This window comes from Eptatretus burgeri, chromosome 12 (assembly GCF_056783735.1).
Source record: "Eptatretus burgeri isolate ZD-2024b chromosome 12, Ebu_testis_v1, whole genome shotgun sequence".
In the NCBI taxonomy this organism is placed as follows: domain Eukaryota; kingdom Metazoa; phylum Chordata; class Myxini; order Myxiniformes; family Myxinidae; genus Eptatretus; species Eptatretus burgeri.
In genome coordinates, this window is record NC_140972.1 from 30,897,661 (window position 1) to 30,924,230 (window position 26,570).

Sequence of the window (26,570 nt, forward strand, 5' to 3'; positions counted from 1 at the left end):
TTGAGAAAACAAATCGTTTCCAAAACAAGGAAAACAAGGACGAGGAGAAGAATTTCCGTTTTTCAGTTTCTTCGTTCTCAAAACGAACAAGTTGCAAAAGTACACATTGTTCATGTATGAAATGAGAGTATCTTTGTCTGTCAGAGAATGCAACTGGAATAGATTTAGAATGCACTGGAAAAGCCATGGCAGACTGCCAATTTTGTCCTTTGGGAAATTCCTGTGTACGCCAAGTCAAGGTGTTGAAGACTTCTCCTTCACTACATTGCGCCGCATGCATTTCAGTCTTGGAATAACTTGGCCACAATCAACACTGTGACTCTTGTTCGGAAAAGTTTAAATAAAGATGACTTGTTCATGACGCATTGTTTGCAGCATCATGAAGGAAAAATAAAACTCATGGAGCTGGTACGTTTCACGATCAAACTGCATCCATTTACCGGCTCTACAAATGTTTGAAAGGCTAAATGACAATAAGCATTCATTGTATTGCTTCTGGTGTCAAAATTTGCTTCGAAGATCAGGTGACACATTTTGTTGAAAACTGAATTCAGCCATTGGCACTTTGTCAAGAAGTTGAGCTTTGCCATGGAGGACAAAAATATTTCTGATAAACACCAAAATATTCATAAAAGTAGTAAAGGGGGCAAGTTTGAATGATGATACAGAGTATGAGGAAATAAAATAGCGACACATTGGACGATATGCTGATGCTAAAGGAATACTAATTATACAGCATGCTAAAACAGAAATTAATTAATTAAAACACTGCAGCCAATGCTCCACAGCTCAGGGGCCATACTCTTACCGAGTACGTCGGCTGTTGCCTGGATTTCGCAGGTATACATGGCTGCCATCATTCGCTGGGGTTTCATTTGGAAAGCGAAACGACAAGCATCCTTCATTGTGGAGATGAGTTGACCAGAGCAAGACCCATAACTGTCGCTTCTGATGCCCTCATCTGAACGCTCGCTTCCAGCCACACTGCCACCCTCCTTTGCCATGGATCCACCACCTTCTGACTCGGTGTCGGACTGCTGTTCATCCCCTGATGGTAGGCTCGCCAACTTAACTTCTGTGATTCCCTCCGAGACAGATCGGGGGGTTTGAACACCACGTGTCTCCCAGCGTTCAAGAAAGAAGCATACACCCCTCATTGGCTCCTCGCAGATGGGGCCTGCCAGTGTGGCCAGCTGAAAGCCGCTCACCTTTTGTAAAGAGACACACCAAGAAATCAATGCAAATGCCAAATTTTTTTTTTTTAAAAGAGCAAAAGGCAACCAGAGAAAACTCAATCAACAACCAGTATCCTAAGGAAGCCAGACAATGGTGGCTGTCTGGAGCACAAATATTACTTACCCAGTATATTCTTAAGGAGTTCATTATGTTGAAGTCATTCAAAGACATCTAAATATATTTATAAAGAAATGGTCAACCAAAGAAGCAAACTTGAATACAAAATGTTTAGTTCACACACGTACAAAGTTGACAAACAATATGTAAAAGAGGTGAACAGTTAAAAATGCACAATCCACGAGTGAAAATGGGACCCACGGGACACCATAATCTTGTCAGTAAGTGACGGGTCTGTAAGTGTAAGTGACTCGTCTGTGAGTGAGTACCATGCCCACGAGAATGTAGCCAATCAAAAACACGAAAGAGTGAAACACTAAGAGGCCAAACTCTGACACGGACAAAATACCACACCATCATTCTGAGTCATCATTACAATAAACCCAGATTCCTACATTTTACCAAAGGATTAAAATGAGGATCAAAGCACATCAGCAACTCTTAACCTTCTTTTATCCCTTCATGATATCGACACACAAACTTAAATTCACAATACCTGTAAGCAGGCTCAGGGTTCTTCATGGACAGACTGTATGACTGTGTAAGTACTAGTACTGTAGTCTGGAGAATTGCACATGGATGGAAGAGCCAGGTAATTGCTGGCAGTGATGCTGTGTCGCTCAATGGCTGTGCCGGAATGATGGTGGAGATGACACGCCCAATGGAGGGCCAAGGATGACAAACACCATCAGGGTCTCAGCAGAACATGACAGCAGAGTCGTCAATCGGCTTTAGTGAAAACATTTCACTAAACTTATTCCCACTTATTCCCATCGCAACTTATTCCCAGACTACATCCCGCAAACTTATTCCCGCAACGTACAACTTATTCCCATCGCATGCGTAACGTGTGTCATACGGCAAGTACGTCATAAAATGTTTAACACGTTTAAAATTATAAGACGTACTCCACTTAATACGACATATGATAGCGTACTTAAGCGTTCTATTCACTTCTACCAATCTTACCCATTCCGTATTTCGACGTGCGCCAGCGTTTTAGATGCATTTTTCAGAGGTTGGCAAACGCTGGCAAGATCGCCAAGGTGTGACTGCGATGTTGACACTTCCATTTCTCCGGCGGTTATGATTTAAATCGTTGAGCGGCAGGTTTTTAATAGCTACGCCACGAGTTCGTCGGCGATACGTGCAGCGCGCTATGTATAAGTTAGACTATCGTTGGGCATAGGTTGTGAACGCCGACAACAGGCTCAGCATTCGTTGGTATAAGTTATCTAAAAGACAACGAAACGTTCTGTGTCCGTTACTAATATGTTATGCATACGACCAACTCGTTATGAATACGTCCGAATCTTTAAAAAAAATCATCAAAAGTTCAGCGTAAGCCAGCATTTTACATACATTTTGATACGTTGCCATTGCTGGCTAAAACGTCAAGGTGTGACTGGGCCTTTACCGAGCCCGATCAGGGTATAAACCGAGCGGGGATTACCAAGATCCGTCGGTCCAAATGAACAATTTACGGCACGAACGGCCTTACTACTTCTCAATACGCACCGTGCTGGGTCAATGGCAGAAACGACAGACAACGAACTGGAACATTCAACAATTGGGGGGGGGGGTTATTTATAATGTGGGCAATAATCGGGAAGGAAGACACAGAGCAGAGTTACAACCGAATATCAGGCAGGCAATTTACAATGAACGAAAAGCACTTAACAATTCTACTTAACAGACTGGCGCCACACAAACCCAAAAAGAAATGGACCCCGTGGGTCTTTCAGCTGGGGGATCAGAGCCTGGCCGGGTACGTTCCCGCCTCGTGTGGTCACACCGGACTCCAACCCACCACGGTGGGACTCGAACCAACGTCCCGAAATCCACGGGCCCATGACCCTGGCTGCTCGGCCACCACCACCACGAGGAGCCACCGCAAAAGACCGCAGACCACGACAGACCAAAAGCAATCGGCCACAATGACTGCAGTACTCTGGTCTTGACAACCACTCTACTCTTTCTCTTCTCCGGCCACACGCCTACTGATTGGACGAGGGGTTGTCGGGCGACCAGTGGCCTCACCTCATTGGTCAGGGCTGAACACTCCATCTGGCCAAGGCGGAGTCGCCCTGAGGCGATGAGCTTCCTGATTAAACAAGGGGTGGAGTCGGAGCTGAGGCGATGAGTGAAGAACGAAGGAGATTTGTTGGCGATGTAAAAAACCTGACTATAAAAGAAACCCGCAGCACACACATGTAATTCCCGTTAGACACAGAGGGGGTGGGGCCCTAACAATAAACGCATACTTATCGAGATAACTGAACTACGGAGACTGCGTTCGGCGAGAACCCGAAGAGGAAGGATATAGTAAATCGTTGACCTCTTTGGTGTAAAGCCTGACTGTTCTGGACGTTGGTGCTCAAGCAGATGGTGGCGAACCCAATCAAGAATTATCTGAGCAAAGACCTTGCCTGGCACTGAGAGCAGCGTCACCCCTAAGTAGTTGTTGCAGTCTTGGCGAACTCTTCCCTTTCCAGAGAGGGAAAACAAGATCCCTCTTGCTGTCAGTTGGGATGATGCCTCTGTTGCATGCAGAGCACAGAACTGTATGCAACGACACAAGTGCAGCATTTCCACCAGCCTTGAGAAGTTCAGCATGGATGCCACAGATCCCAGGAACTTTCACCCATATCAACCGGTTCACCGCAGCCTGTGTTTCCACAAAACGAAGGTGGACCACAGCTGATTAGAGGGTCAGCAATCGGGATTGTAACACCCGTGACATCCAACTCGACAGCTGGTGGATCAGACTGGTACAGCCACTCAAAGTAACCGGCCGAGCAGGCCTTCACTTCGGACTCCTCTGTCAAGAGCCACCCACCCTCTGCTCCAACTGCAGTACACTGAGGGATGGCCCTTGGAGGAACGCAATGTGCTAATTCCGCTGTAAGCAGGATGAGAATCACCTGACCACAGGTGATGTTCTACCCTCTCACAGATTCCTCGGACATAGGCCTCCTCCTAATCTACCCTTAGTGCACAAACAGCTTTACGCCTTATCTCTGCCTTTCAGCCTGGCCTTGCAACTCTGGTCAATGGTATCCAGTGTCCCTTGAGTGACAAAATTCTTCTTCTCCCCACGGTGAGTTCCAAGACATCTACCGGCAACATCAAGGACGGTGGTCGTGAAGGCACTCCACAACTCTTCAGGAGCCCCCAAAGCACCCAGACCCCCAAATCTACACTCAGCCTGTTCACAAACTCCTCAGCTACCCTCTCCTCCATGAGCTTGCCAACATCCAGCCGAGGCTGGGATAGTACCATTCTCCTGGATTTAAGCTGCAACTTCAGAGTTGCTACAACAAGCCTGTGGTCAGCATTGAGAAACCGAGCACTCTGGTAGACCCTGCAGTTTCAGATAACCCTCCAGCAACCATCAACGAGTACATGGTCAATCTCCTTTGCCACACCGCCAGTATTGGAATAACAAGTTCAGCGATGAGCCTGTGGGTGCTGAAATCATGAATCAGCCACCTTAAGTCCATGACTTCTTGCAAAGTCAAATAACTTAGTGATATTCTGGTTCACAGTTCCAGACCCATGGGAACAAACACATGTCTCATAACCATCCCTATCCCGATGCATTGAAATCCCCCAAGCTGGGAAGAGTATCTCGCCGAGGCCACTGATCAACCACAGACTTGAGTGTGGCGTAGAATGCGTCCTTCACGGTGAGATCACTCACCTCAGTCGGAGCATATTGAGACCAGCGATATGACATCCAAGGAGTGACAAATTCTTCGTCTCATAATACGCTCGTTGACAGCTGTTACCTTAATTATCATTGGAGTCAGGTTATTGGACACAGCTGCAGCAACTCCTTGGGCATAGTAACCCTCAGAGCGACCAGACCAATAGTAGGTGTAACCATGCTCCATGATCTCACCGCAATCCGGTCTTCGAACATCAGAGAGTGCTGCAATACCGATGTCCAAACACTTGAGCTCAGATTACAACAAAGACAGGTGATCATTCTCTCTAAGGGATAGGACATCCAGGCATCCACATAAAGGGACCCCCTCAGGTTAACCCAAGGAGACCGCCATCTGGTGGACGACACCTCAGCACCACCCCAACACACACAACCGCAATCTGACCCAGGAAGGTTACCCCGTGTTTTCTCTCCTATCATCAAAGATTGGGGGTCCCGAAGGCTCTGCCCCAATCCCGTCATCCAGTGAGCTGCCCTACGAAGGGCAGCTGCACAGGAGATACTCCCAAAGAGTGGGTTTTAGATTTCTTTTTGCTTTTAAAATGTTTTGTGGAATAAAGGGTTTTACGATGGCGGAAGTGCAAATCCTACCACCAACCTCCTAATCAAGAGTAACCCAACTGCAGGACGACGTCCGCAGACACAGTTGGGCACTAGATAACGATGACCGTTGGCTCACAAGGGGTTCCTCCGCCCTTCTGAATAATCATAAGGAACCCAAACAAGCAAAAAACAAAAGATAAAGTCATCAGGAGCAACCTGGATAGGATTCATATTTCAGCTGCTACTCTACCCTCAAATCCATCCAAGCACAGCCAAGTGAGCCTCATTCAAAAAAAAAATAATAATAATAGTAATCAATCAAAAATAAATAATTCTGGCAGCAAGACCATGTGTCCGATGAGGATGACATTTCAAATTCTAGTACGTGCCCGTAAAAAAAATAAATAAATAAAAAAAATATTCAAACCGCGAGCAACAAACAACCACACAGGCCATTTCTTCGCTCTCGCGTGCCCGTACGTGCGTGGCCCAGATGTTCCCATATTATTCGCAGTTACGATTATTCGCAATTTAGTTTTAATACCCAATTATTCAATTCGCGCCAACGTATTTTACCTTTTCGCAATGTCGTGGCAAGGAAAAACAAAAAGAGAAGGGAAGAGAGAGAAAAAAAATTACTTCCTGGTTCGGAGCGCACCAGCACTCTGATGTTCCCGAAATTTATGCACCATCTAATATGAAAACGATCATAACTTGGGGCATTGTGTTTATGTATAAATGCGCATAAGAAATCGAGAAATTATTAGAATACACGAAGTCATCACTCTCCGGAAGCCCGTACGTTGTAACCCGTAATGGGGAACGCGGCTGAGCTTCCCTTCCCCATCGGCCACGCCCACGCAACAACGTGTCTTGTCATTGGTTTTGTAAATAAATGGCCATAACTTGGGAACCACTTGTCCGATTAATATCAAACCTTGAAAAGGCACATCCTCATGTCCCCAGCAATATACCTGGCAAGTTTCAATTAGATCGGACCAGTGGTTGTCGAGAAACAGCGGTCACACACACACACACACACACACACACACACACACACACACACACACACACACACACACACACACACACACACACACACACACACACACACACACACACACACACACACACACACACACACACACAAACACACACACAAACACACACACAAACACACACACACACAGCTGGAATTATAGATAGATAGATATATATTCCCAATCACAACTCGATCATAATTGTGAAGTTTCATGTCGATTGATAAAGCGGTTCAAGATTTTCACTTAATCCAATATGGCTGCCAGACCATGTGACACCAATTATTCATGAATACCCTGGTATCCCCAAGGCTTGGGGAACATCTGTGTAAAGTTTCCCCTCAACCTATCCAGCCGTTCTGGAGAAATTTTGAGGGTGTTAGGGTAAATCCAAGATGATTGCCAAACCATGTCACCAAAGACATCATATTTGTGAACCTTTTGTTCCTCATGGATAGGCGGTCATACATGTAAAGTTTCACCTCGATCTGTTCAGCCACTTCAGAGAAGAAGATTTTTGAAGGTTAATTTATTTTATTTTATTTTTTAAAACAATATGGCTGCCGAATCACGTGACCGTGAAAAATCAATTTTTTCCTGTGGACCATTTTATCACGAGATGACCATCATCAATTTTCATACTGATCGGACATAGTGTTCTACATATGCAATTATGATGTCATAATGAAGGCACCTATGGATATCATTCGAAAAAAAATCACACATACGTCTCCCCCATGAGGAACACTTGCCATGTGCCAAGCTCCAATTCTTTCCTTGGTGCGGTTTCAGAGATACAGAGGTCCAAAGTTTTCTGTTTTTCAACAAGGCTGCCACGCCAAGTGACCAATGACATCATAATTATCAATAAAACATTCTACACGAGTCATCACTCCTATGGTGAAAATTTCCCCTCATTCCGACAAGCAGTTCCAGAGAAAAACACAAGTTATGTGTGGACAAACACACAAACAAACGACCCAAATGTAATAGCCTCTCCTTCGGTGAGGGTATCAACCGATGCGACAGGGACATGGAGGTGCAAGCATGGTTCAGGAGAGACAGAGTTTTGAACACGATGGGAACCTTGGCAGATGTGTGTATCACCTAGTACAGCAAGAAAACGTAGCTTGAGGTATTGGAGTCAAAGGCAGTGGTGACATAATGCAAGGACACAATGCCACTGAAGTACAGTATGTGCAGGGATCACCGGTATGCACCAGGCAAGCCACAGCTGCAGCGGTTTGCAAGTGGCAGAAAAAGAGAAAGCATCGATCATAGATGGATTTCGTTTTCTCACAGACAGGTGAGTTGTATTCAAACATTGCTCTCCCAATGTGTGAATCTTCAAATGCTCTGAATGCCCTATCTCTGAACAAATAGTTTCTCTCACACTCTCTCATCTCGTCGCACTGACCTGTCAAACCAACAAAGCCGCACTCTGCCCCCAGTAAGCCTAATGCTTAAAACGTTCGTTATTCCGGACCAATCAGTGGCATTGCCCATCAGGTCCTTACTCACTCGGCCAATGGACATTTCAGATTGATTTCAGGGCCACATTTTGCAAAGTTACTTCACACTCACAACGTGCTCCGGAAATATGATTAAAATTGAAACTAATGCTAGCTGGGTGTGATGTCTCATTTTGGACAGAACTCCTGCTGGCAGTGGTTCAGCTGCCACCTGTTTAGTCTAACATAACATTATCTAAACCGATGGCTTCACGTGAAAATAGACAATAGAAACAACTATCATACTAAAATATGCAATTTGGTGTCTGTCTGTCTGACCATGATGCATTCAGTCGCTACTTATTGGGTGGTCGATGGAGTACCCTTATTTTCACTTTTTCCGTCTGTATGTTTGTATTGTTACGGTTGTGAAAATTCACAGAACACCATTCAGGTTCCTCAGAGGTCAGTTATTTCGGTAAGTGTGTGTTGCAGGTTAGATTTCCCCACCAATGTATAACGCGAATTATTTGTGTGCCAGGCTGTGCATCTTCAGTTAGCCATTATTGTCTCTATCTTTTATTTTAACAACAACGACAATAACAACAATAACAACAACAACGACAATAACAACAATAACAACAACAACAACAACAACAACGACAACCCAAAGCCACGTTTTACGGTGATCTCCAACACGGCCGCGTTTTTACGGTGATCTCAAACACGGCCACGTTTGACGGCAAGATCGGATCAAAACGGCGAGAAGGGTGGAGCCAGCCGGGGGTGAAGGGTCGAAGGTGAAAGAGCGAGCACCCCCGAACCCGATAAAGAGCCGCACTGAAACGCCGAGAAGCCAGTTGAGTTCGGAGAGTTGGAGTCCGGAGAGTTGGGGAGAGCGCTTGAGTTGGGCGCTGGACTTCGTGGCTTGCAGTCGGTGGTGGGAGTGGAGAGACGCCCCGTTGGGAGCTGGAGAGTCCGGAGTTCGGGCAGTTGGTTCACTGGGGGTTCGCTGGCGCAACCAAGAGGCCTGAGGCGAGACCCATTCCGTCCTCCAGCATGTCGTCGGCTAGACCAGGCCGCAGTGGAGGCCGGACGGCCAAGAGAACCAGTCGGAGCTCGGGGGTCCGGGCACAGACATCGAAGGTCGCCGAACCAGGACCCAGCGAGTCACCATGAGGGTGGCCAGGTAGCCCGCTCGGTCTCTCAGAGCCCCTTCGGTCATCCTGGCTCAGAGCAGTTATAAAGGCTCATGAGCCTGGTTCTTTCTTTCTGGGGTTTTGCATGAAAGTCTGTGGCGCCTTGTCCATAAGTAACAAACTGTTAAGTGCCTGTACATTACATGATAGAAATCGGCTGTAGGCTTTTTTGCTCGTATCCTGTCCCCATCCCCCATTGATTTATACACGTGCCGTGTACAAATAAATGTCCCCATTGTTGAATGTCACCTGCTCGTTGTGTCACTTTCTGCCATTGACTGCCATGATGCATTCAGAATAAATAGTTGGCTGATTATAAGCCGATAAAACGTACGTCTGGTCCGACGGGACTTGGCAATATAAAACCGCTCGGCAATCGCATACGGAACGAGCTGCTTAAGCGGCTCGTTTTTATGCATGTCCCGTTGAGGTATAAACTCCCGGCATTTCTGTCCACGCGAATAATTAGGTACATCGACAATTCGGTGATCAACCCTCTAGCGCGTGGACAGAAGAGTTGGCTGGTTTATGGTGTTAAAAACACCCGTAGCTGGATTTCGGCGTTGATCCGGAAGCTGTGACTAGATTGCTCGTTCGGTGAGCACGCGCGGCCGCAATTTGGCTAAGGCGGTCGTCCGCACGCTGAACGGGCGGAAATCTACAACAGTATGTTTGTATGTAATGGACAGGTCTGGAGGCCAGAGGAGTCAACCGATTTTGATTAAACTTGAAAGGTAGGTTCATACCAGGATCTAGTTCTATGCTTTTGAGCACCGTTGCTATGAACACCACCATTGCCTAGCAATGGGACTAAAATTTTGGAAAAATCCTAAAAAATTAATTTTTTCGAAAATCTAAAATCGGCTTCCATGCTTTTATGTGCACTATAATTAACGTCTGTCAAAAATTTTCAGCCCAATCCGTCAAAAACTGTATGACTAGTATGCAATTATGTAGCGACCATCCATGTCGCCTACTGGCTTGTTTGTATTGTTACGTCTGAGGGGGGGTATGCATTCAAAGGGTAATTAGGATATTTAATTAGGTATGCCATGCTGTTCGAGTTTTACCAGGATCTCGATGTAATAAGTAGCAATTCAGTGGTGACAAGTTGTCTAGTAAATGTCCATTTCTTCAAGGGGGAAATGATAATTGTCACGTAATTAGATAGGGATACGGGATAGGGTAAGTGTGTCTGCGTAAACCCCTTTTAGTATTCCCTGGAGGCTTGCCGTGACGTCACAGGACAGTGCTGCGGATGGCTCCGCCCCGTGATCACGATTGGCGGAAGGCGACGGCGGAGGGCCAATAAACGGCTCGATTGGAAGTGACGAGGACTCGAAGATAAAAAGGCTCTGTTCGGGGAAAAGGTGAAGAGGAAGAAGATCGGTACAGAAAAACCGTTCTGGTGGAGGCTGTTGTGCTGGGAGCGTGCTGTTTGTTGGGCTGATTCGATCCTGGATTTGATCGTGTCTCGTGGCCTTGCTGTGCCTCGTACCTCACCTTGGTTGGCTCTGGGGTTCTGCTGGCTCAGAGCACGGGGTCGAACGGCGGGCGGACCTGCCTCCCTCTCCTGCTCGCAACTTGGCGCCAGAACTGGTTCCCTGGCGGCTGTGAGCGGACTTGGGCCGACACCAGGAGGTCGACAGTACCACCGTGTCTCCTGCCCCTGACGAGCGCAACGCCAGCTCGTCCGACGCCAATCCAGGGACTGTTGCGTCCGCACCACGGGCCAGCCTGACCACCAGGACCAGCTACGTTTTGTGTGTGTGTGTGTGTGTGTGTGTGTGTGTGTGTGTGTGTGTGTGTGTGTGTGTGTGTGTGTGTGTGTGTGTGTGTGTGTCTACCTGGCGCCTTAGAGGGTTTGAGATTTGTACATCCATTGGAATTGTTTGTGTTTTCCCCACGCCCGAACCCACACCACCATCCCGTCGAATCGCCCCGGATCCCTCTTCTTGCCGAGTCTTGTTATTTCTGGTTAGAGAAATAAACGTTATCAACTCAGTGAAAAGCGACTCGTGCCACCTTCCTCGTCCCGTTTGCGGTAGTGATTAAAACCGCCATCTTTGGGTTATAAATAAATAAACCGCCTCCATCGTTTCGGCTCATTCTACGTTGGCGGGACTGTACAAGTCCCGTGGATGTCACAGTATGTTTGTATGTAATGGACAGCTCTGGAGGCCAGATGAGTCAACCGATTTTGATGAAACTTGACGGGTCAGTTCATACTAGGATCTAGTTGTATGCTTTTGAGCACCGTTGCTATGGTCACCACCATTGCTTAGCAACAGGACTTTGAAAATTTTGAAAAATCCTAAAAAAGTAATTTTTTCGAAAATCAAAAAAAAATCGGCTTCCAGGCTTCTATGCGCACTATAATCAACCTCTTTGTCAAAAAATTTCAGCCCGATCCGTCAAAAACTGTATGACTAGTATGCAATTATGTAACGACCACCCATGTCGCCTACCGGCTTGTCCAATCTCAACCAAACATGACAGGAGGACTAAGGGTCACATGATGGAGGTTGAAGCAACTTAATTTGCCCACCTCCCCAAGGGGTTTTTCCTCTTTGGAGTGGTAAGGTTTTGGAAGGCCCCCCACATCCAACACATAAAGGAACCCTGGAGTTTAGATAAATCAGTATTTTGTTTCGTTAGATTACCTCTACTCACGTATCAGTGGACAGGGAAATGCGTTGTGTTTGTTTAGCAAGATTCAACTACCCTTTGTAATTCTTCTTTTTCACAATCCATTCTCTGCACAGTATTACATTATACTGTTCTCTCTCTCCCACACCTCTTTGAAGCACATTCATACACATTTTGCAATGCACAGTATTACACTTCACAAAACCCATATCACAATTCATTACAAATTAAACAGTCATCGACATAAAGTGGTGTCGACCAGGGATGTGAACCTCCTCATCGGGAGAAGTGGCAGAACAAAGGACCGCATATGGCCAATGTTTATCATCGACCCAGCTGCAGAGTCATGGGCTCGACAAATGAGAACCGCATTGCAACGAAAGCACACCGCTCAGGAAGCTGCATAAAGAGCTTCCAGTTCCCAGACCACATCTCTACCATGGGCTTTATAAAGTTGGAGAATTCCATGACCAGGGATTGTATGTGTTTAAGGAACATCCAAACAGACTGGTGCCACGGAGCGAGAGCTGACAAGCCATGGAGTTTTTCCCTGGACGCGCCGGTGACACACTGACACACACTCTCTTTCTCTTTCTATCCCTATTTTGAATTTGTTCACTTGGAACACACAAGAGCTTTCAACAATTGCACCCATGACCCATTCAGGGCAGGATTACTGACTCACATTCACAATTTTCTACGTCACACCACAAGCATTCACACACACACTTCTCCCCACACCATCACCTCCTCTTCTTCCCCCCCTTCCCTCTTTTACGTTGGTAGCAAAATAAGCCTGAGCAAGGGGTCGCCAATAAGCCCCGCATTATTTATCTCTTTCTGTCTATCCTTCTTTCTTATCTCATTTCCCCGGAGTGACTGACCATGCATAGATTTAGTGTTAAGTTAACTGACTAACAGCTTGTCTGCTTACGTGTAAGATATTTTTTGTGACTGCTTTTGCTCTACAACTACCTGCTTTTGCCAAATCTTATTTAAACTGTTTCTAAACTACTGATCGTCTTTTTCTCCATTGGATAGACAGAGTATGTAAATAGTGGATGGGAGTTCTGCCCCACTGTTTCGCTAAAGTTAGTCACCAGCCAACGTCCCACTTGCTATATCGCTTAGCCGTTCTTGATTGACAGTAGTGGGGCATTGGTTGAGACCATGGTTCCCTATCTGGGGGGATTAATTTGCTGGGAAAGTAACACAGGAATTGGACGTGAGGACCCTACCTAAATTGATGGTCTCAGACAGCATCCATGGTTGCTTAGCAACCCGTCATCCACAGAGTTATCTGCGGCTCATCAGCTTCAGGATCAAAGGAAGGGAAGCCAGTCTGAGTAACCCCTCATGACCCATGATATTTTTTTGTAGGGATGACCAGATTAATATCAATAATATCTCCCATCCCCAAGAGGTTTTTCCTCCTTGGACAAAAGCCATGTTGAGGTGTATAAATAGCTCATCATGGCATTTTTCCAAGGCCGCTTCTCATAACAAGAGTAACAACGCAACCTTCAGCATCATTTTACATTATCGTGGCGTTTTTGCAAGGTCGCTTCCAAAAACCAAATTAAAAGCAAGTGGTGCCAGGCACAACAAATCCCGCCCATTTAAGGCATAAAGTTATTTTGGGGATCAAATTTAAATTTGATACATCCTTAACCTGAATGTTGATTATAAGGAATAGAATAAGGAATATTTTAGTCTTAGTTTGAAGTCAATGAAACCATTTTTGACGAAGTTATGACCGTAAAATGATTTTGACCTTTCGAGGCCACGTAAGGTCAAAGGTCATGGTGTCAAATGAAAGCCAATAAAGGACTTGATATATGTCTTCCATAGTAAACACGCATATTCCTAACCTTTTTTGATTTATAATGGGAAATTTGTAATTTTGACATATGACCATGACCCCCAAAACTTCGGACCCTACCGATCTTCACAAATATGCATTTTTCACTCTCGGAATGGGGAGGATTATAAGTGACAAATAGAATAAGGTTCACTATCTTAGTTTGAAGTAAATCAGATCATTTTTGACGAAATTATGAGCGAAAAACGATTTTGATCTTTTCGTGACCTTGACCTTTGATCCAATTGGACCCAAAAGTTAATGGGGTCGTCCAAGATTCATTGCCCACCTGTGAATTAAATTTGATAGCGTTTGCTAAAGCCGTTTTGCCGTAAAGTTGCTAACAGACAGACAAACAAACAAACAAACAAACAAACCGGACGATTACAATATCCCGCTCCCTCCCTCTGGGGGGCGGGATAATAATAATAATAATAATAATAATAATAATAATAATAATAATAATAATAATATTAACATGCCACCATCTGTACGTCATGTGAAGAAAACGCAGAACATCAACCATTTCATCTTTGGAGGACACTTTTCTGTTCAAAATGGTTCATCGGCAATAATGATGACAGCATAATAACAATATCAACATTATTATGAAACAATATTATTAATAATAATATCAATAGTAATCGTGAGGATAATAACAAACCACCCCCCCTCCCCCAATGACCTCCTCAACCCCAGCCGAGTCTAAAACATCATTTTCACACAACATTGTGTGAGGAAATGTATAATGAAAGGTCCACATATTCAAAAAATAATGTTTGGTTTCATGAATAGATATGACTTCACTTAACACTTGATCATTGTTCTTTTGTTGAATAAATATCTTAAAAGGAAGATTTTAATGTTTTCTAGTGTCCTTTTACGCTCAATTGGCCCCACCCCCCAAAAAACGGTGATCATCTGTCATGTAACCTGCCACGTCACTTCGACCTCGGGTTCATACATTTATGGTTTGATAGCATCTTCTACATAATGATTTTGACTGTTGTCATAATCTGGGGATGGTGATAAGAAAATTATTCATTAAATTCACTTTCTGACAAGTCAGAAGTGAGTTGTGTGCCCATTATCCATTGCGTGTTGAGAATTTTTCCCTCGATTAGATTATGGAAGTTTTCCATGGAAGATTAGATCAAAACGTGTATGTGTGGTACCCAATGAGTTGCCGTTTCAAATGTAACACCTCAAAAAATTATTAGAATTTGAAACACCGTTCAGTTCTTTGTATATCACTTAAAAAAAAAATCAATATAATCACATCAATTTTTTTTTAATTTCTTTCCGATTCTGTGGACCGTTATGGTAAAAGGACCGAAAATGCACGACCACCACCTCGACTGCTCCCGTAGGGAGTGTATTTTTCTTGTGCATCAAAAACCTATTTTTACCAAACACGGTAAATGATTAAACGCCATATTCAGAAATTATTGTCACGATCAAAATCTACAAAGGACGGACGATGTCGAACATTGAAGATGGAAAATGCACAAGGAGAAGAATATAAAATAACACAAATGGCTGGGAAAGAAAATGCTGGGGTGTCTTGGGACAAGTGTGGCAGACTCGAGGGAAATTGCAATGTTCAAAACGATATGGAAAAGTGAAAAAGAAAAATGCCATATGAACAATGAACATTTTACGTCGGCATTATTGATCACTTTTGTCAAGGGTGAAAACCATTTCACAGGAATGAGCATGGTGAGGGGAATCGATATTCAGATATCAATCACACGCATTTGCAGAGCTGAACAACAGCACGATGGTCTGCAACTAAGCCTTTCCATGAGAATCATTTGTGCATGACTTTTAACTCGACTTGTCTTGCCTTGGAAAGTTCATTTACTTTCAGGGCATTTTAAAATAAATTAAATAAATGTATTAAAGTAGTGCTGTATCCCAATTCAAAGTCAACGAGTTCTGCTTTTGAGCAGAGTCAGAGTCAAGCTGGGTTTGGCTGTCAACTCGGATAAGAAGTCGGATATTTTCCTGTCACATGAAATGAAGTAATTGTCGTATTTTGCAAGTGTGTGTGGTGGAAATGGGCATTATTATGGGAATCGGACATGCTATAAAATGATCAAGTTGTTTCTCTTTGTGAGCTTCAAAGCAAAATGTTACTGTAATCGGGCAACTGTCTAGCTTGCTCTGATCAGTTGTGGTTGTTGTTGTTGTTGTTGTTTTTGTGCTCCTGTGTACGTCTCAAGGGTCGCAACATGAAGAAACTATTCGTGCTGCTTCTTCTTCAAAATAGGAAAGAGGCTTTCAAAATATGTAACTGTGATTAAAAGAATAAATTTTTGTTCCAACAAAATGTATTATGAGCTTAACTTCAAACCAAGTAAATGGATTATTAGCTTTTCAACTTAGTGAATCCATGATTCACATTTTTTTTTATTACTCTATGACTGCAGGAACCCTTCAGGATGAAGTATTAAGGAGAAACTTAGCTCCTTCTATATATAGATTACAAGATGAAAGGAGTGGAATTAAACTTTGCATGATCAAGAAACGAATTACTCTCCATCATTCCCTGCGAAGGACATCATTGTATTATAATTTGAGCAGTGTTGTAGCAAGTTGTACCTGTGAACGTAGTTTAGACTGAGGTCATGCATCCCACATGCGATCAATTAAAAAACACTTGATTCATTTTTATTCATTCTCATATTCTCATTCTCATTCTCTGTCGCGCTCTCTGTCGCGCTCTCTGTCGCGCTCTCTGTCGCGCTCTCTGTCGCGCTCTCTGTCGCGCTCTCTGTCGCGCTCTCTGTCGCGCTCTCTGTCGCGCTCTCTGTCGCGCTCTCTGTCGCGCTCTCTGTCGCTCTCTGTGTCTCTCTCTGTGTCTCTCTCTGTGTCTCTCTCTGTGTCTCTCTCTGTGTCTCTCTCTGTGTCTGTCTCTCTGTGTCTGTCTCTCTGTGTCTGTCTCTCTGTGTCTGTCTCTCTGTGTCTGTCTCTCTGTGTCTGTCTCTCTGTGTCTGTCTCTCTGTGTCTGTCTCTCTGTGTCTGTCTCTCTGTGTCTGTCTCTCTGTGTCTGTCTCTCTCTCTGTCTCTCTCTCTCTGTCTCTCTCTCTCTGTCTCTGTCTCTGTCTCTGTCTCTCTCCGTCTCTCTCTCTCTCTCTCCGTCTCTCTCTCTCTCTCTCTCTCTCTCTCTCTCTCTCTCTCTCTCTCTCTCTCTCTCTCTCTCTCTCTCTCTCTCTCTCTCTCTCTCTCTCTCTCTCTCTCTCTCTCTCTCTCTCTCTCTCGTTTTGCTGCGAAATCCCAGCACAACATTTAAGCCAATATTCTGAAAAATACATTCAGAGGTTTTTATTCCCAAGAACCCTGAAAATCCCCACCAGAAGTAAAACAATCATCTTTCCTGTAGTTCTTCAAGAACGCAACTCATTGATGCATCATATAGATGGCATCTCCAGAAAATTTCCAATGTGCTTTGATGCCCAGCCACCCCTTTTTTATTCTACCTTTCACTCCCCTTCTTGCACTGTGGTATGTCTGTGTTTTTTTTCTCCACTTGTTCTACTCCACTCCTCTGTCAATGCTAACCTTTTAACCAACTTTGTTCAGCGTTACTCCCATGCAGAATGTGAGATAATAATTTAAAATTTTTTTGTTAAATATATACAAATACTCACAATGCTGTTATCGTAGTCCCTGTAGGTTCCTGCTGAGCAGAGTTTCTTCTCGATGCACTGCCAGACCGATGGTCGGGTGTACCCCTCAACACGATTTAGCAGGAGGTTGGGGCCACAGCGCCGTGGTCCAAAAGAGCATATCTGGCTAACTGCGTTCTTCCACTTCATGCCCTGAAAGCAGTCCTCCAGATCTCGTTTAAAATTCCGGATTGCATCCAGCATGTTCTGCCAAGGATCGAGCAGGTAAACAAAGCTGCAATGGCTTTATACTAGAATAATAATATTAATCACTCTCCATCAAACCGAATGTTTGATCACAACATTTCAATTAAATGTTGTAATATACAATTAAATGTAGCAGCGGAATACAAGCTACATAAGAAACATTTAGTCTGTGTGTTATGATTGATAACTGTATATCAAAACTTCTCAATGAGCATGACACAACAAATGAGGATTGTATTACCTACTTAACATACTGGCTATGAACAGTCATCATCACCGGTTGATTGCTCCACACTGATTACAGAAAGGGCAAAGATAACACTTCCCATCACAAAACGTGATGTCGTTTAACATGCTCAATTTCGAGAAATAAGAGAATAGATGACAAGTTAGCAGAATATGATATGAGGTCAAACGATGAGAAGTCCTCATAAAAGCTGCAGTCGGGTCGACGATCCACTTTGAATGGGTGGCAGCATGAAGAGTGGAAACCATCAAAAACCGATGCGATTAAAATTTTGTGATCCTGGGAAGATATAGTCTTCCGGGTGTTCTACAAGCATTGGTTGCAAACAAATAGTCTGCAATCTCTGCCCAAGATTTGTCTCCACTCCCTGCTCAAAACCAGTCTGCTGTCATAATATGGTATTTCTGGATGAAATCTAGTCTCGTGGAATAGGGCCTGGAATAAACATTCTCAAACCAGGGACATGACCGTACCTTTTAAATAAACAAACGAGCAAACAAACAGCAAACAAAGAAGAAAAATAATTGTGAAATGCAAATAAACAACAGTTGCCTTGGAAACAGCCGCTTGGCAATTTCGAAACATTGACCGATGAAGTGTTTTACAAGATTAAAAGTTGTACATAACAAATTTGGCTGATACATTTTGCTAATTGCAGCCTCATAGGAGTTTTGCATGTTTTGGATGGCCTTGACTTTGACTTCTGACCAATTTTAACCATATCTACACTCACATATACTACACATGTGTACAAATAAGATGCGTAAGTTCCAATTTGAGATCTAGAAAAATTATTGAGGTATGATCCTACTATATTAAATATGGCAAGTGTGTGTGCGTATGTGTGTATGTGTGTGTGTGTGTGTGTGTGTGTGTGTGTGTGTGTGTGTGTGTGTGTGTGTGTGTGTGTGTGTGTGTGTGTGTGTGTGTGTGTGTATTGTTTTGATTGGTAAACCAATTCGGTGACATAATATGTAAATTCTGTTCAACCAAACAGGGTACCCAGCCTCCGGGTGGTGGGGATTGATCATTACTTGCTGAAAAAAGTAGTCTGTTTATTGCAAGAAGACCGTTATAGATGTTTGTGTGGTGTGCATCTAAAAGAGTCGAACAGGTCTACAGGTCTAAAAGGTTGGAAAAGATCCAACAGCTCTAAATGGTCGAAAATGTCGAAGGGGTCCATAAGATTAAAGGAGTCAAAAGTGTCAAAAGGTCGAAGGGTCAAGCAGACTAAAGGGTGTAAAGGTCTTCAGGAGTATAAGGGGGTCTGAAAAGGTCTAAAGTGTCGCATCCACCCCAAACCCACCCAATTCAAACTCCCAATCATCAGCAAGGTTACGGAATCAGTCATTGCTTCTGACATGAAATCCTTCCTCTTCTCCAATGGCTTGATTTTCAATCATCAATTTGGTTTCAGACCAGGTCACTCGACCCTGGATATGCTGTGTCTGCTCTCCCAACAATGGATGGTGGTACTCAATGCCAAACATGAAATCAGAGCCATATCCCTAGACATATCACGTGCTTTTCACATGGTCTGGCACCCTGCCCTGCTCACCAAACTCTCTTCCTATGGTATCCAAGGCCATCTCCACTCATGGCTCACAGACTTCCTCTCCTGTCGTAGCCAACGTGTGGCCGTAAATGGAATTCTCTCATCCCCTCTTCCTGTCCAGGCTGGAGTTCCTCAAGGTAGCCCTGATCTTTTTCTGGTTTTCATCAATAATTATTGATGAATTATTTATTATAATCTCTCTGACTGACTCTGACTCTGAGATTATAATCTCTCTGAAAAATCCTCTTTATCTCTTTGCTGATGACTCCACCCTCTGCCGTACCTATCTGCTGTCCCTCAGACTGGCAAGCCGCAGATTCTTCACTATCTGCAGATCTGGATAAAATCACAAACTGGTCCAACACGTGGACCATGTCTTTTAATCCTGACAAATCTCACACTCTCACTTTGTCTCTCTGAAAGGAAAGCTTAGAACCCCCCCCCCCATCAAATTTCTCAACAATCCTCTGGAAGAAGTTCTTTCATTCAAGCTTCTGGGTCTCACTATCTGCCATGATCTTTCCTGGGAAAGCCACATTTCCAACCTGGCCTCCAAAGCCAGTCGCCGACTGGGAATCCTCCGTCGTCCATAGTCCTTCCTCGGCGCACCTGAGCCCTGACAACGTACAAAGCTTTCGTCCGCAGCCTGATGGAGTAAAGCTGCTCTCCCCCTCTGGGCTGGTGCTCCTGCCTCTCACCTTTCTCGGCTTCACGCTCTGGAAACCAAGGCTTTTTGGATTATTGTTATCTCCCGCAATGAGGTTGAGTCTTTGGGCCTCTCACTCTCACCGTAGGCAGGTCGGTGGTCTTTCTGTCTTCCTCAGTCTCCTCTCTGGTCTTGCCCCCCCTCCTTTGTCTGTGATATGTCCCCACCATATTTCCGCAGGGCGCTCTCGGTCCGCCAACAACCCCCTTCTGGTAAAACTACCAAAATCATGAATCACTGCTCACCTTCACTCTTTCATTTCTCTTTTTCCCCACCTTTGGAATAAACCCCCACACACTTCAATCCCACTCTTCCCTCCAGGCCTTCAAAACAGCTGTTCATCACCACCTCTTATCTTCCCCCATCCAAAACCTTGATCTTTTCTATTCTTGTTAATCCACCCCAAGCGCACCTCCTTCAAATTCCCTGCTTTCCTTCCTGAAAGGAAACCCTGCCCTACTCACCAAACTCTCTTCCCATGGTATTCAAGGCCATCTCCACTCATGGCTCGCAGACTTCCTCTCCTGTCGCAGTTAACGTGTGGCCCTAAATGGAGTTCTTTCATCCCCTCTTCCTGTGCAGGCTGGAGTTCCTCAAGGTAGCGTTCTGGGCCCTGTTCTTTTTCTGGTTTTCATCAATGATCTCTCGGACTCTCTGGAAAATCCTCTATTTCTCTTTGCCGATGACTCCACCCTCTGCCGTACCATCTGTCATCCCTCAGACCGGCAAGCAGCAGCTTCTTCGCTCACTGCAGATCTGGATAAAATCACAAACTGGTCCAACACGTGGAACATGTCTTTCAATCCAGACAAATCTCACACTCTTACTATGTCTCTTCGAAAGGACCGTTTACAAAACCCCCCCATCCACTTTCTCAACAATCCTCTGGAAGAAGTCTTTTCTTTCAAGCTTCTGGGTCTCACTATCTGCCATGACCTTTCCTGGGAAAGTCACATTTCCAACCTTGCCTCAAAAGCCAGTCGCCGACTGGGAATCCTCCGTCGTGCAAAGTCCTTCCTCGGCCCTCTTGAGCTCCTGACCACTTACAAAGCTTTTGTCCGTAGCCTGATGGAGTACTGCTCTCCCCTCTGGGCTGGTGCTCCTGCCTCCCACCTTTCTCGACTTCACGCTGTCGAAACCAGGGCTTTTAAGATCATTGGCATCTCCCGCAATGAAGCTGAGTCTTTGGGCCTCTCACTCAATCACCGCAGGTTGGTGGGTGGTCTTTCTGTCTTCTACCGACTCCTCTCCAGCCTTGCCCCCCCTGCTCTCTCTGCGATTTGTCCCAACCACATTTCCACAGGGCGCTCAAGGTCCGCCAACAACCCCCTTCTGGTAAAACTACCAAAATCACGAATCACTGCTCATCTTCACTCTTTCATTCCTCTTTTTTCCCGCCTTTGGAATAAACTTCCTCACTCTATTCTTTCCCATTCTTCCCTCCAGGCTTTCAAAACAGCTGTTCACCACCACCTCTTATCTTCCCCCATCCAAATCCTCGATCTTTTCTACCCCCGATAATCCACCCAAGCCCACTTCCTTCAATTCTCCTGCTTTCCTTCCTGAAAGTCCCTGTAATGTCTCTGTAATGTAACCGGAAGTCTCCTCGCCATGTTCCCCGTCCCATCCCCATCCCTCTCCCTTCCACAGTTCACCTGTGTCTGTTCCCCAATGTTTTGTCCCTTCCACTCCCGCCCCTCTTGTCTCATGCCTCCTTGCTGTGAGTTGTGTGTTTGCTCTCATACGAGCCTCGACCAAGGTATACAAAAAAAATAAATAAATAAATAAAAAAATAAAAAAAGAAAGTCCCTGTAATGTCCATCTTGTGTACCCCATGTTCCCCGCCCCATTCCTTTCCCTTCCACAGATCTCGTAATGTCACTGTTCCCCACTGTTTTGTCCTTCCCTCTCCCATCCCTCTTGTCTCATGCCCCCCTTGTTGTGCGTTGTGTATTAGCTCTCATACGAGCCTCAACACTGTACACAAAAAAAAAAATTGGGTCAATGGGTCTGAAGGGTGAAGGGGTCGAAAGCATATAGAGATCTAAATGGTCTAAGGGGGTATAAAGGGTCTTCAAAGGTCCAAAAGGGTCTAAACAGGTATAAAGGGTCGAAAAGGTGCATTGCAGTTGTACATAATTAATAAACGTATTCACGGTCCAACTCCATTTAAAACAGTATGCAGCTAATAGACATGAAAATTGACGATTTATATGACCTTCACCTTTTGACCTCAAAACAATAAGGTTTCCAGCTTTTGACTCGCTCAATCACTGGGTTAAGGTTCATGAAGATAGGTTTAGAATTGCAACCTGTAGGCGACTGATAGACAAAGATAAATATACTCATGGTAGGACTAGAACAGCACGAGGAAGCACGTATACCTTCACCAGACGGAACAGTTTACGTTTTGTATTCCAGCGATAGGCTGCATCCGGATCCGAATCTTCAACCAAAATCTAATCGATTCTTCCTCGTCATACACCCAACCTGTCCACCAAGTTTTGTCCAAATCAGTCAGCACTTTTTTGAAATATCATGTGATATATAGTTTTTGGCCATATCTCTCAATGGTGAAGAGCCACTTAAAGAATTCTAGTATCCGGATCCGGATCTTCACCAAAGTCAAATCTATTCTTCCTTGTCTCACACCTAACCTGTCCACCAAGTTTCATACGAATCCGTTAATAACTTTTTGAGATATCCTGCTCACAGCCAGACAGACAAACAGGGGGTGAAAACATAACATCTGTCCCCCTTCGGTGACAAAGGAAATATGCTTAAGAATCATTGATTTTGCAAGTAGTAAACAAAAAGACAAACATTTAGGGGGTTGTTTATGGTGAAGTTTTATCGGCATAACTTTAATGCCCATCCAAAGTTGTATTCTGAACCACGTAATAGGCTGGCAGGATGGTCAAGACTGAGAGGAACGCACACTCACCATTAAGCTGTCCAGCCTGGGTTAAAATCCCGACTCAGCTATACACCATCATCGCAGTGTTTCACAGGCAGGAGGATTCGTCAGTGTGTGCGCCATCCATGGATGTTAAAACTGGGAGTCCCAGCTGTTGGTATTCCTTAGTGGACATTAAAGATCCCACAGTATTCCTTGTGATGAGCGGGAAAGCTATTATCAGCACCATTAACAAATTCCAAATTCCCGCACCGACTTCCTAAATTGGAGTAGTGGCCCTCACGTATAGAGAACATTGCATCAGCAACACAACCACACCCTCAGCCAATGATGCTACCCCATCACCTTGTGCTGCATACGAAAGAAGTAGAACCAGGTAATGCAGGAAGATTACCCCCTTTCCCAAAAGATTAGTGAGCTGGCTGATTTTTTTACTGGAAATCCAATCGTCTCATCATAATTCTGCAACAAGATCAAATTTCAGAAGCTTGGAATCCAAATAATGAACACATCTGACACCATCAAAAATGAACCCACAAGCTGTTACTGGTCTTTACATTCTTCGACAAAAAGAAAGGGTGCAAGACCAGAAAGGAGGTCTGTACCCAAACAAACCCACCGTATTGATGTGCAAATAATGACAATGACTTCACATGTGGAGGATACAGATTTCTTTCACATCTACAATGCGAAGAAAATAATAAACAGGGTTAGGCAGGAGAGCTTGGAGGTATGTGCACTCAACTCTGAGCAGTCAAGACTGGGTTTGAATGTAGACTGAGCTATCAACTGCCATTCTGGTATTTTGCAGGCAGAGCAAGGCATAAATGTATGCCGTCCATTGGGTGGATGTTAAGCCAGAGGAACGACCCTGCGTTCCAGCGACACTGGTCAGTGGGAATTAAAGATTTATCGGTGTCTTTCGCGAAGAGTCGGTGAGTTATTGCCGACACCCTGAACAAATTATAAATTCCTACACAAATCATCTTCAGTCAAATGTCAGGCCTGACCAGCTTGTTCGTGAAAGACGTGGGACCTTTCCCGTCCATCCTGACAAAGTGGGAATAATCGGGGACATTAAAGCAGCAGCAGCAATAGTAGTAGTGATAGTAGTAGTAGTAGTAGTAGTAGTGGTAGTAGTGGTAGTGGTAGTAGAAACCATGAAATGCCTACATTTCTCAAAGAAGAGAAAAAAACCCTATTAAAGTGACTAATCTGTGATAAAAACAACCACAAAAGTGCCATCCAATCACGATAATGAAACTATAACATAACATATATGAGATTTTAAGATGCCCTTTATACTTGAAGTATAAAATGAAAAACCATTAAAAATATCCACCAGAATGTTTCCCAGGAGAAAAAGTCTAAAAAGCAAACGTTTATTTAAATTTATTTTCTATTTTCTTGCAGATTCCCCTGGGAAACCACAACGGTAAATTCAAATTTGGGAATAAATGCTCGTCCCACCAATAGTTCATTTACAAACCAATATAAATCTTTCGACGTCTCACAAAATAATGGTTCCAAATGGCTTTTGAATTGGGTTTACAAGGATGGAAGGGGGTTTTAGAGTGGGGATGGGAGGGGAATAAACCAGTTGCAGAAAATGTAAATCTTTAAGAATTCATATCTGCAAATTATTTTACTTTGCTTTGGTGCATTAGGGACTCGGAATCAATGCTTCGCCGAGAACAAACGGAAAGAATAATGGGGTTTGGTAAAAGGCTCCTTCTCCAAAAGGAGGAAGAAGAGCGTGCATTTATGAACTGGGGATATGCAGCGCGAAAGCTTTGGTTGGACATTAGGAATTGGGCTTAATCGACTCACATTTGTCACAATAAAAAGGCAAATTAAATAATCTGCTGTCATGTAACACAATTAACAAAAAAATTGTCTCCCGGCCTCAGATAGCAGGTTTTTTTCAGACACGGTTAAATGCGTCCATCATTCAAAGCTCTGAACAAACGAGATCAGATGTTCGGATAACGTGATGCACGGAACGGCCTGGATGACTCGATCATATTTGCAAATGTCCACCGAAAACAGCCCAGCGACACGTCCATTAAACAAAATTACCGAATCTTTTGCAGTTCACTCAATCAGTTACATTTTCATGAATAACTGAGGCGCATCACAGTTCCAACACCAAGACATTGCCGGGCAAATTGAGTCTTGGTGAAGACCGAATAATGAGCAGGTATTTTAGTCTGCTCATAAACAATAACATTTGTAAATATTCTGCAGGTAATTTGCTATCGGATATTGTTGCTTAAAGTGTTGAGCCGTTGACAAGCTTTACCAATTAATTAACGCCTCTGCACAGTACGACAAATAAACAAACTCGCTCGATGAGAAGAATTCACGATTATGTTGGAATTTAACAGTCAAGAGGGCAAGCATCCGGGACAGTGTTATAAACAGCGTTCCTACCCTTACCACACATTAGTTATTTGACACTAAATTTAGTGCAACACATGGTATATGAAAAAGGGTTGGTCAGATAGCCTAAAGGCACACGCACTCACATATAAGCTGTCTAGCCTGGGTTCAAATCCTGACCCAGCTATAAAATGCCCTCCTGGTGCTCCGTGTGCAGGCAGAGGAATTAATTTATGCACCATCCCTCAAATGGGCATTAAGGCAAATGACCCACCAGTCAACATGAGAGGCTATGATAGATGTTAAAGACCCCAAGGTGTCTTTCGTGAAGGGAAAACGAGTTGGAGGGCACCCCAAATAAGTTACATACTCCAACTAGTTAACCGCCAGACCCAGCCAGCTGGTCCCAGAAATGACACAAGTTGAGAATATCTTGTCCCATTAAAAGAACTAGAACAGCACTCGGAAGAGCACATCTCTCCTCCAGGCTGAACAGTTGACATGTTGCATCCCATTGATAGATCAAAATCTAATCGGCTCAATGGTGAAGAATCACTTGAGAAAAAAATAAAAAAATTCTCGTATTCGTATCCGGATATGGATATATATCTGTACCAAAATCGAATTAATTAATCATTGGAAGACACCCAACCTGTCCACGAAGTTTTGTCTGAGTCCATCCATAACTGTTTGATATCATGCTGTGTGTGTATGTATATAGTTTTTGGCCTTATCCCTCAATGGTGAAGAATCAATATCAAATTTCTTGGATCTGCATCTTCACCAAAATCGAATCAATTCCTCCTTGTCAAAAATCCAAACAATCCACCAAATTTCATGTGGATCTGTCGATAACTTTTTTTTTTAGATATCCTGCTCACAGACAGAAACAGACAGACAAAGAGGTGTGAAAACACCTCTGCCCACCTTTGGTGGTACTGGTAGTGGTAACAATAAGAAGGAATAAGAATCAGAGGTACGGCAGATGCATCGTGCAAGAAAGAAAAAGAAAATCTAGCAGGTATGCAGGGTAGAACAAAACGATAACGTCGAGGTTTG

The 26,570-nt window shown here is 44.1% G+C and overlaps 1 protein-coding gene across 6 annotated transcripts in view; it reads right to left on the reverse strand.

Annotated features, from left to right (window-relative positions):
* Positions 1 to 26,570, reverse strand: part of EFL1 (elongation factor like GTPase 1) — a 123,762-nt gene that overhangs the window by 20,232 nt on the left and 76,960 nt on the right. For all 6 annotated transcript variants that reach the window (XM_085850027.1, XM_085850032.1, XM_085850028.1 and 3 more), the window contains 2 exons: positions 17,480 to 17,704; positions 809 to 1,208 (listed from right to left, as the gene is read on the reverse strand). In XM_085850027.1, coding sequence (XP_085706153.1) covers positions 809 to 1,208; positions 17,480 to 17,704 — 625 coding nt within the window. The remainder of the gene's footprint in view (positions 1 to 808; positions 1,209 to 17,479; positions 17,705 to 26,570) is intronic.